Below are 12,027 nucleotides of genomic sequence, written 5' to 3'. Positions count from 1 at the left end.
CTCTCTCTAGGTGGTTTGCAATTTAATTATGCAGGCTACACATAGGTTCCCCCCATGATCTTAGTATTCAATTTACCAATCTTGCAAAGATGGATGGAAGGCTGAGTCAGGATCCAACGCAGGTCATGAACAGAGTTTTCATGGCAGTACTTCAGCTTAACTACTGCTTGCTGTATGACTCAATGTGTTAGTTCCCCAATTTAACACAAGACCACACCTCTCCAAATTCAAGGCCAGACATGTATTTTTTTGGTGACAGAGGTCTTCTTCCTCACCTTCACTATTGCTAACCAGGGGGTCCAGTCTTTCTGCCCTGCCATTTCTCTTTCCTTCTGTCAAAGTGAACATAATTGTGAAGTAGGAGATGCTCATGTAAGAGTTCTGTGTCGTCCTTTCCACCTTCCATTCAGCAATGTATCTAAAACAACAAAATTTGAGCTACAAGAAAATCTGAGACATGAAATCCTCTTGGTCTGTATACAAAAGCCTGAAAGAACTACATTTCCCCAGCCCATAGCAAGGCTGTGTTGCAGCATTCAAAATCTTCCATTACAGCAAGTTTGGGCAACTCTGTTCCTCCAGATCATTTTGGCCTACCAACCCTATCCAAACATTAGAAGGGCCAGCTACCCTTTCCTGAACCCTCAGTATATTGGCCAAAATTCTGTGGAACATTAGTAATCTGCATGCAACTGAAGGCTGCACCCGAAGTAGTTATGATAGAGCCAAGGCAGAAGTGCTATCCATGAAGCACTTATGCCAGCACACTGTGTATTTGGTTATGCCAAGGGCATGCAATCAACTGTACAACTGAGTAGCACAATCCTTGTTGTTGGGTGTAACACACGGCACATTTACTCCAGTGTAGCTTTACATGACCCTGTCTTGAACAGGATTTTCCCCATTATATCCTTTTCCATTACTCAAATAATGTAAGTCTATTTATAATAATTAAACAGGGGTCGCCAACATATTGCCTTCAAGATGTCGTTGTATTGCATCTCCCTCACTATTACTGGCTAGGACTGATGGAAGCTGCAGTGCAATAACATCAAGATGACTACAAATTGGTCACATCTGTATTAAAGTATTTACCACTAGTGATGCTGCAAGAAAGCACCTTTCCCATGTTACATTTACATGCCAAAGACACTACCTGGGATCCACAAAAGAACTTACTCAGGCAAACTAAAGAAAATAACCTCAAATAATGGGCAATTCCTTCTTCTTCCAGTGGCAATATTTCATCAACCAGGCAGCATGGCAGATTACAGAGCAAAGGCAAAACTGAAGTTGTGACTAAACATGCGAATGGCTCCTCCTCGTCTGCCAACCACTCACCTTCCCTATTCCCGCTGCCCTGCCTATCAGCTGTCAGCATGCACAGAGACAGCTGGCCCAGATCCTAGAAGGGAAGCAGGATGCTGCCTCTGAAGATAGTGGCTCTGGAGAAAGAAGAGGTGGTGGCAACAGGACCAGGTAGGGAGTTGACAATGGCAGCAGGAAGGGAGCATAGCATCCATCATCCGTTTGGCCAAGCAAAATCAAGTGGAAAAAATTGTGGTCCTTCATTTCGGCCTGAAACACAAACCAGCCCAGATTATTATCTTTTTCAACTCATTCTTTCTTTTGTGCCCATCCCTAGTCAACTCTTTCTTAAGTGCCATTGTTTCAAATGAGCCTGCTCTGCAATTGCTGTAAAAATTTATTTGTGGAGCAGTCAGAGTACTCTGTGCCACAATTCTATCTTATTAAAATGCAGGCAATGTGTAGCAAAAAGAAGGCCCAGTAGCCTATCTCATGAATGGTTGTGTCCAGAATGGCTATAAATTCCTGCCCTTCTCCACTGTGAAGCCTTTGCCACATTGTCAAAATGGGGACTGGCCAGTTTTGATACAATTTTGCTCTCTGCTCCTGTCCAGAAAAAGCTCATTATATTTTCCTGATGCTCAAACCCAACTCTTGGTATCAAGAACAGGTCCATGAGTTCTAGACTGACTTTTTAACATTAAGCCCACCTCTTGCAGCAAGTAGCAACCCTGACAGGCAGAATGCCAACAGACAAAGCCTTCCCTAGCATCATCTCCTTCTTGATATCACATCCACCTGTTGGAATGCCTGCCTGTCACATAGATGTTAAGGGAATATAACTTCTGCAGAAAAGGTAGGGCGAAGTGAATAATCTTAAAAACAGGGAACCACTGATTTTAAAAGTTTTTAACTGAACAATTTTGAATTTGTGGACCAAAAGGGACAGTGTACATTCTTTTCTACTACAATAGTGACAACACTATATAAACCGCTGGATAGCTCAGAGGTTGGGAGTTTGAGTCCCCACTGTGCCTCATTGAGAGGGCTAGATTCAATGATCCATAGGGTCACTTCCAGCTCAGCAGTTCTAAGATTCTTCTAAGATTCTGAAAAATAGCCTCTGAACATAAAGAATGCAATTCAAAACTTGTCTCAATTATCTCTTGCCAAGTGTAAAGTTCAAGACTATTTATGGTATACAATACACAATATGCAGAGAAGATAAAAGTTACTTTTAATACTAAGATTTCTAGACTCTACCAGCCAGCTAAGACACTGGAAGAACTGTAGTACCAAAAAACAAACAAACAAACAAACAAACCAGGATCTTTCTTCATTTCCAATATATGAAAATGAGCACATGTTGATTGAACTGAGACTCTAACTACAGGTCATATTACTTCTTTAATTCAAACTAGGAAGGCCCGAGCAGAAAATAAGTGATGCCGTTAACATAAATTCATCAATAAAGTAAAAAAAAAAAAGTTGTTGTTTCAAAAAATAGACATTCTGTTAGCACATTGTCGATATTCGACATTAGACTATGATCCTATACAACTTACTTAGGAGTTCCAGTCAATAAGCATGTATTTAACTTCTGTATGACAGTGCTGTAAGCAGCAGAACTGTACTGATGGATAATTTAAGATATGTGAAGTACTACCTACCGAGCAACATACTACAAATTAGTTTTGGATTATTTGAAATTCAACATTTCAAACCACAGTGCATTTGGTGTGTTACAATAGCCCATATCAAGTTCCTGCTGGAACACCTCTTACAAGTAATATGTCATTCTATTACTGATGTTTAAATGTTGTTATATTTTATATTCTTATTATATGTGTTGGAAGCCGCCCAAAGTAGTCAGTTGATTAGATGGGCAGGGTATAAATAAATAAATAAATAAATAAATAAATAAATAAATAAATAAATAAATAAATAAATACCTTCCATAGATAGATACCTGATTATTGGAATGAATAATGGTAGTTAGATACTAATTAAGTTACTTGCAGATATGTGTTTGCATGCTTAGCTTTATTTTTCCCATAATTTTTCCACCCTATGATATATCTTAAAATTCCAACTGAGACCTTCATTAAAGGGTGCATTCTTGTAACATGTCTACTCTGATATAAGTTCCACTGAACTGCTATATTTTCTCCCAGGTAAACAGACTGGAGATTGAAGGTTAGAGTGAAATATGAAGATAATTCAGTTTCAGTTTCAATGTTTTAACTGAACTGAAGGTGGCAGATAAAGATTAAATTAGTCTGTGGCTCCAAAGCATAGATGAAATGAAATAAGATTCTTCCTAACAACAGTAAAATGTATTTCTACTAGAGCAGCAGCTGAAGCCAAACTTCACACTGATGTTTCTAACTGAACTGTATAATGACATAACAACAAACGTACCCAGTTGCACACATTTTCCTTATCATTACATTTTCCACACTTAACATTTTATTTGCGAGAAAGAAACAAAGTCACTCTGTGATGGAACTTGCTTTAAATGAAAAGAGAGTATCTCTGCAGCTCAGTCTTACGAATGGTTACTTAGAAGTAAGTCTCACTGGTTAATCCCAAGTACGTAGGTGTGTGAGGATTTCAGTACTGTACTCTATATCAGTACTTGAAAGCAGTCTCTAGGATGTGCAGTTGTATTCCCTTTCAGAGTTCGACTGTTTAGACCATGAGGGAAATGTTTGACTTGTACTACACTTCCGGCATCTCCTGCTGAACACATTTTGTCTACTGAATATGTTTTGCTCCAAAGTATGCACTGACTCAGCACAATTTAGGAGTCAGGAGCTGAACAATGCCAGACAGAAAAGAAAAGCCCCACCTTGATTGGCCTAGAAATGTTTCCAAACCTAAGTTTCTGAAAGATAATACCTATTGTAACTGTATGAAAAATCACACAAATAGGCTCATGGCACATCTTTAGCAAAACAAATTATTTAGTATATCATTCTAATATCATAACTAATGTTTCATTATCCATTTCCCCAAAGAACTGAATCATTTTAACATTCAACATTTGGCTTCTGTATCAATCTAAAAAAAAATGCAAGTCTTTAGAGGGAAGCTAAAACATTGGCAAGCCTAGAGGAATGGAAAAGAAGTGTTGAGAGTTGAAAAGAAATTCATTTGGAAGAATAAACTAAGTTTTCTGTAACTTGTCCAAACACTCAGGATTGTACAATAAGGAGTAAGAAAACAGTCCACCCTCTGGTACAACCAGCTCAAAGCTCATAGGCTGCTAAACAAGGTATCCAAACTGATGTAATTGGCAAGAAGTCTAAGACAAGACCCTTTCACATACAGGGCTTTCCATGAAGAAAATGTCAAATCCAAAAGAGACCACAGTTAAAGTCAACTAGTGAATGCCAGTTGTCAGCCTGTGAAGCTGGAATGAAAAGTCACTTGTATAGCATGCTGATCAGCTAACTAATCTCAGGCAAAAGTAGTAAATCTGCACTTTGTTCTATGTACGAGGAATGTAATACTTGTATGCTTTTTCAGAGGTTACTCCTGCAGGCTACACAACAGTCTGACAATAAAAAATACTTTAGAATCAGCAAAATAACTAACATTGGGAAGACTCAAAAGTGCAACTTTATAGAATTCTACTCAGAAGTAAGCCATACACTCAGCCCTAGGTGTTCATGGGTTGCATTCTAAAAGAACTGAGCTAACAGAAGTACAGTCAGTTAAATAAGAAAAAAGATTTTACCTCTGCTCTCTGGGTACGTGGCAAAGCAGCAGATTTTTCAATGGCATAAACATCCACCAGGTATAGGCGGGCTCCTTGTTCTCTATCCAAAATAGCAGCTGTCTGGATCACACCAGTGTGACGCCCAATGGTAAAGAGTCGGCCAAATGTTTTGTCTTCACAACGCACTGAGACTATGAAATATTCCACAAGTGCTTCAGTGCCTCTAGGACTAGCTGCTTCTATGGATATCACGTTGGTCCCAATAGGCTCACCTTCCTTTAAAATGGTAATATATTTTGGTTGAGTAAAAACAGGCCCGTCAAGTCCTTGTAGAATCACAGTCATCTCTGTGGTTGACTTTCTTCTCTCAGGGCCAAGATCCGTGGCTGAAACTATGAAGCTGTACATAAGCTGAGATGCCACTAAGGCCGATGATACTCTTAGTTCTCCACTGTAGCGGTCCACAACAAAGGTGTCTGTGTCCCCATTAATTATTTCATATTCGACCTCTCCATTTGCCCCTTCATCAGGATCAGCAGCAACAATTGTAGTTAGGACTGTACCAATCACAATAGAAGGATCTGCAGCAAGTGCATTTTGTGACAGAAAAGTAGGAACGTTATCATTCTGGTCAGTTACCAGAATTGTGACATTCTTCCAAGCAAATCTTCTGGATTCAACAGGGACAGCTTGGTCAATGGCTTTCACTGTTAATTCAAAGAGATTAGCAAATTCACGGTCTATTTCAGCATTGGTATATATTGTTCCTTTGACATGATCAATACGGAAATGGTTCCCTCTTGGCATCTGCTGCATTATAGTATATGCTAACTGCCCATTAATATCTGCATCTGGATCATGAGCAGTTACAGAAATGACAGAGCTCCCAATAGGAATGTTCTCAACAATAGATTTAAAAATGTCTCCAGGTGGAAACTGAGGTGGGTTGTCATTATAATCTCTGACATATATAACAACTGACATAGTAGATGACTGAGGAGGCCTTCCTTTGTCTTTTGCAGTTATGTTTAGTTTATACATAGATTGGGTTTCAAAATCCAACTTTTTGGCGAGGAAAATACTGCCAGTATTGGGACTGATGCTAAATGTTCCATGGTTATTTGTCCCTGTAATACTATAATGAAGATCAGCATTGTCACCCGAGTCAGAATCAGTGGCAGTAACAGAAGAGACCAGTTCCCCAATTCTCATGTTTTCCAAGACATCAACAAATAAAGTTGATTTAGGGAAAGAAGGACTGTTGTCATTTTCATCCAAAACTTCAATGTTCAGTGTACAGACTGAGCTTAGTGGAACTGTCCCAGAATCTACTGCTTGAATCGTAAGTGAATAGGATGCAGTAGCTTCATGGTCTAGATTACCAATTAAAGTCACCTGGCCAGTGTTACTGTCTATTGTAAACTGGTTTTCTTCATTGCCCTTAACTACAGAATAGTGGATGAGTCCATTATTACCTTCATCAACATCTGAGGCTGAAACTCTTAATACCTGTGTCAGATTTGCAGCTAATTCTGATATTGTAGCTTGATAAAGTTCTTTTAAAAATTTTGGCACATTATCGTTTATATCCTTCAAATAAACCTGCACTGTCGCCTGATCCCTTAAAGGCTTTGGCAACCCTTGATCTGTTGCAATGACTGTAAATGTAAACACAGCAGCTCCCCTTTGCCTCATAAGGGCTTCCCTGTCTAACTGATAGGTGCTTTTTATTTCCCCACTGATTGCATTCAATTCAAAATCAGGCTGCATGTGTTCAAATGAGTATCTGACTTCTCCATTAGACCCAGAATCTTTGTCGACAGCACTTATTTTACCCACAAATGAGCCGCCACTCTGCTCTTCCTCATAATAAAAAACATAATTGGTACTGTTAAACAACGGTCTGTTATCATTTACATCTTCTAGAATTACAGTGACATTCACCGTGGCACTGAGTGGCTCTACAGCTCTATCAGAAGCTGAAACCAGCAGCGTGTATCTCTCCTGAAGTTCACGGTCCAGCTCACTCTTTATGTACAGCTGACCATCTGGAAATATGCCAAAGGCATCTCCAATATTTCCTTCAATTATGTTATAAGCTATTTCTCCATTTGCGCCTGAGTCCTTGTCAGAAGCGTGCACACTAAAGAATCTAGAGTTCACAGGCTCCAGTTCAGAAATAGTGATTTCATAGGAAAGCTGGTCAAACACTGGTGGGTTATCATTTACATCATGAACAGAAATGGTTAGGATGAAGCTAGAGGAACGCTGTGGGACTCCCAAGTCAGAAGCAAGAATCTCCACTTGGTAAGACCCAACATTTATATCCAGCGGCCCAGTTAAAGTGATGGCACCACTTTGCTCATTGACACTGAAAAGGTCCTTAGGATTCTGTTTTAGACTGTAAAGGACCATGCCATTGACACCTTCATCAGGGTCTACAGCTTTGGCTTGAAATATGGTGTGCCCAGTACTCCAGTTCTCTACCACATCAACAGTTTCCACTGCATGAAGAAAATGGGGGGAGTTGTCATTTAGATCTCGGACAGTTATATTAACCAAGGCATCCCCAGTGATCACTCCACCACTTGCCACCACTTTCAGTTGGTAAAAGGCTTGCTCTTCCCTATCAATAACACTAGCCGTAGTGATCAAGCCTGTCACTTTGTTAATTTCAAACATCCCCCTTTGGTCTCCTGTTGTGATAAGGTAAGTGATGTTGGTGTTCAAGTCCATAGTGGATGCAGAAACTCTGCCTACATGATAACCTAGGGCAACATTTTCAAACACCACAAAGCTATATATGTCCTGGCCAAATACTGGTGGATTATCCTGAGTATCCAAAACAGTGACTGTTACTATGGCCTGGTTTTGGGACTGGAGATTGCCACCATCACTGGCCACCACCTGTAGTTGGTAAGCAGTCCTCTCCTCTCTATCTAGAACCGTTTTTGTGGTAATCACTCCTGTCTGACTATGAATTTGAAACCTGGAGGTATCTCCCAGTGAAATGCTGTACCTGACTGTCCCATTCAGTCCAAGGTCAGGATCACTGGCAGACACAGTGGTAACATAGCTGCCTAGTGGTTCATTTTCTTGGACATGGGCAAAGTACTGGACAGGGTAGAACAGGGGGCTGTTATCATTTACATCAAGCAAGCTCACATTGACTTGAGCCACGGAGGACAGGGGAGGAGAGCCCATATCGGTGGCTAGCACTTGCACTGAGTAAAAATTTTGTTCTTCCCTGTCTAACAGTGAAATTGTACTGAGTCGTCCTGAGATAGGATCCAAGCGGAAAATCCTCCATGTAGCTACCAAAGGGCCACCTGCCACCCCCCCTGGCTCAGTTTCTTGCAAAGAGTAGCGCACAGTCCCATTAACTCCCAAGTCACCATCAACAGCAGTGAGGACCAGCAACTCTGTTCCTGAAGGAGAATTCTCTGCCACTGACACATGATACCCATCTGGCTGGCTAAACAGCGGCCTTTCATCATTAACATCCAAAATATTCACTATGAGTTGGGCATAGGATATTTTTGGTTGGACCCCTTGATCTCGGGCACTGATGTTCAGCACCACCTGGGAAGCTACTTCCCGGTCCAGCCCACCAGATGCTACCATATTTGGGCCAGATACTCCAAGGAGAGGTCTAACTCCAGTGGTATCAGGGCTCTTGGTGGTGACTAAGCCACTGTGCTCACTAATACAAAACCAGCCCAACTCATTGCCAGAAACTATGCTATATTTGAGGTTGGCATTCAGCCCAGAATCACGATCTGTAGCACTCAGACCTTGCACATAGCTGCCAGGGGGTACCTCTTCACTGATATTCACTTGATAGATGGACTGCCCAAAAACAGGAGGGTGGTCATTGATATCATTCACAAAGATCACTAGGCTAGCAACAGAGGAACGGCTGACTGGGGCAGGAAGAGTTCCTTCAGGGCTCAGGGAAGATGGGAGGGAACCAGGTGATGGTGGAGGAGCCCCAAAGTTATCAGTCACAGCCACAGTGAGATTATAGGTGGGTATGCGTTCCCGGTCAAGGGCAGCTGCCACTTTGATAAGGCTGAGATTGGGAACTTTGCTGCTTTGGACCTCAAAATGGCGCTGCTCATTCCCACCCAAGATGGACACTGAGATATTCCCATTGGCTGCTGGAGAATCAGCATCGCTCACAGTCAGCAATGCCACTACTGTGCCAGGTGCAGCATTTTCATCCACTGAGGCAAAACGAGAGGTGGCAGGAAAGTAGCGGAATTTCACCCGGGGCTCATTATCATTCACATCCAGCAAGCGAATCAGCGCTTCAGCCCGGCCACTTAACGCTGGCACGCCCCGGTCTGTGGCCTGAACTGTTAGGGAGTACTGCCGCCGGGTCTCATAGTCCAGTGCCTCCCGAATGCGAATGATCCCACTTTCTGGGTCCACCTCGAAAGGAAGTGCCACAGCTCCATCCACACCAGCGCTTTCGGCTCCTTCCAGGCGATATCGGATGTCAGCATTGGTGCCCTCGTCAGCATCTGCTGCTGCCACCTGAAGAACGCTGGCTCCAACCGGTGCATCTTCAGGCACACGAGCTTGGTAGAGGGTTTGACTGAAAACCGGTGGGTTGTCATTGATATCCTGCACAGTGACATTGACCTGTAAATATCCACGCCTCCGAGGTTCCCCTTTGTCCTCCACCTGCACCAGCAGCTGGTAGGCAGGGGTGGCCTCTCGATCCAACCCCCCACGCGAGACCAAATGCAGGAAGGCCCCTGCCCCACTGGGGTTGAGCGTGACATTAAGCTGGAAGCGGCCCTCTTCGTTACCACCCACAATGCGGTAAGAGCTGTGGTCCACACCGTTGGTCCCGCTATCCGCATCTGTAGCGGTGTCCAGGATCAGCTGTCGGCCGCTGCCTGTGTCCTCCTTGAAAGTCACCACAATGGATGGATCCGGGAAGACAGGCGCGTTGTCGTTCAGGTCCAGCACCACGATGCGCACCTCGCTGGGATAGGTCGGCTGGCTGGAAAGCACCACCAGGTCCATCACGTCGCTGGTCAGGCTCTCCCGGTCAATGGTGGCCCGGGTGTGCAGCTCTCCAGACGTGGCATTAATGGAGAAAAGGGCATGTTGCTCACTCAGGCGGTAGGTGAAGCCCGGCCGGGTGGCAATGGTTCCCACCCAGGTACCTGGAGGCTGCTCTTCCAATACCTGGAAAAGCTGCCTAGGCTCACCGGAGGCATGCATCACCAGCAACAGGAGCAAGGCAAAAGAGAGAATCCAAGTGGAAGAGGAGGCACTGCTTGGCATCCTGACAAGGCCCATGGTGCCCAGCTACAGCAAATCCTCCTCACCTGCCCAAGTCTTGCAGACCACGAGAACCGCCAGCCAGGCCAAAAGGTTAGCAAGCGTCAGCCAGCCGGGCAGGGCGATCCACATCACCAGAGGCGTCCAGGTGGGAGAGAGAAGGCAGCCGTCGCCTCCACAGCTCTGGGCATCCTTTTCTCTCTCCCTCTTGGCGGCGCGCAGGGCGGGCAGACAAAGCGAGGAGCCGTCGGTCCACGAGCCGTCGCGCTCCCACCCACCCAGCCAGACGCGGGCTTGTCTCCCCCCCCTTCCTTCCCCTCGGGCGACTTGTGCGGCCGGGGACGAAGAAGGTGTGGGGAGGATCGGTGGGGCGGAGGGGGGGGACGTTTGCACCGTCAAGAAAAGAAGAGGGGGAAACAACTCCCCGCGTCCCGCCGCTTCGGAGTTTTCTTGCAGCGAGAAAGGAAAGGTCCAGCCCAGTCCCTTCAGCAAAAGTATTCAAGGGGGGGGGATCGATGCGTGGGGGGGGGGGAGCGTGACGGCGGTCCGAGCAATTCCGCTTGAAGGGGAGCGGGGAACGTGGCGATGCTTTAAGGCAGGCTCCCTCCCGCCACGGCTCCTAGCAGACCCCTTCCTTCTGCACCGCAGAAAGAGACGCGGCCAGCTCCTCTCCTCTCCTCCTCATCTACGGGGTTCTCCTGGTTCCCCTCTTCGCCTCCTCTTTCCGCAGCTCCAGGGCTTGCTTTCGCGGCTCCTGCCGCCGCCGCCGCCGCTGCTGCTGCTGCTGGGAGCCTCTCTCTGGACGTGCGCGGCCCCCGGAGCCCTCCTGGGCATTGTTCAAAAGTTCCCCTCAGCTCCAGCGGGCTGCGCGGCGGCTCTCTCTCTTTTGTACATCCTTCGGGGAGCCTTTCCGACGTGCGTCCGGAGTTGTCAACTCCAAAGAAGAAGGGGACGGAGGGGTCGGGTGGAGGCGGCGGCAAGGCAATCAAAGGAGGCGACGGAGGGTCGCGGGACAAAAACTCCGGCCACCCACGCGCGCGCAAAGCTATCCCGACAAGCGCAAACCGAAGGGCAAACGTGCATCAAGTGGTTGGTCTTTTCCTTCGGCAGGGCAGGTTGCGCTTCTTTCAGATCCGTAATCCCCGAAAGCTGCCCTCGCCCACTCGGGAGGCTTGGGCGCAGCTCCTCCGGCCGGGCACTGGAAGCTCTTCCTCTGGGTAGCTCAGCGGCTCGGCCGGGGCGTCGGCGGGGCGGGGGAAGACGCCTGCCGAGCGCGCGCACACACCGCCCAGCAGCGAGCCAGGCAGAAACTTTGTCCGGGACTCATTGGAGCTCTTCGCTCTTTACTTCCAGACGCGCCGAGCGCCGCCGCCGCACGTCCCCCCCCTTTCCCTCCTCTCCCCGGACACCCCGCGCGCCCCGCGGCCTCCCGTCTCCGCCTCCAATTGGCTTGTCATCGGCGGCCCCGCCCACACCTCTCCTTCATTGAGATGGGGGGGGAGGTCGAGCCTCCGTCTCCGTTGACCTGAACTCCAATGGCTCTTCGGAGCGTCAATCAAAAAGTAAAAGGCAGGTTTCTTTCGGGACTCAAGCGAGAAGGGAAGGCGAAGTGAGGGGAAGCCTGGCGCGAGAGCCTTGGCGGCGGCGGCGGCGCGAGGGACCGGCGACGCTCCATCTCTTCCTCAGATGTCAGCTTT

At 46.1% G+C, this 12,027-nt stretch overlaps 1 protein-coding gene across 1 annotated transcript in view; it reads right to left on the bottom strand.

Annotated features, from left to right (window-relative positions):
- FAT4 (FAT atypical cadherin 4) overlaps nucleotides 1-10,557 on the bottom strand; it is a 154,078-nt gene extending 143,521 nt beyond the window's left edge. Inside the window, exon 1 of the mRNA XM_020781503.3 lies at nucleotides 5,051-10,557. Within this exon, the coding sequence (XP_020637162.3) occupies nucleotides 5,051-10,348 (5,298 nt within the window). The 5' untranslated portion in view covers nucleotides 10,349-10,557. The remainder of the gene's footprint in view (nucleotides 1-5,050) is intronic.
- Nucleotides 10,558-12,027: the final 1,470 nt, after the last annotated feature.

Source organism: Pogona vitticeps, chromosome 5 (genome assembly GCF_051106095.1).
Source record: "Pogona vitticeps strain Pit_001003342236 chromosome 5, PviZW2.1, whole genome shotgun sequence".
Taxonomy (NCBI): Eukaryota; Metazoa; Chordata; class Lepidosauria; order Squamata; family Agamidae; genus Pogona; species Pogona vitticeps.
Note: the sequence above shows the minus strand (reverse complement) of the source record. Positions and strands in the feature narration are given on the sequence as shown.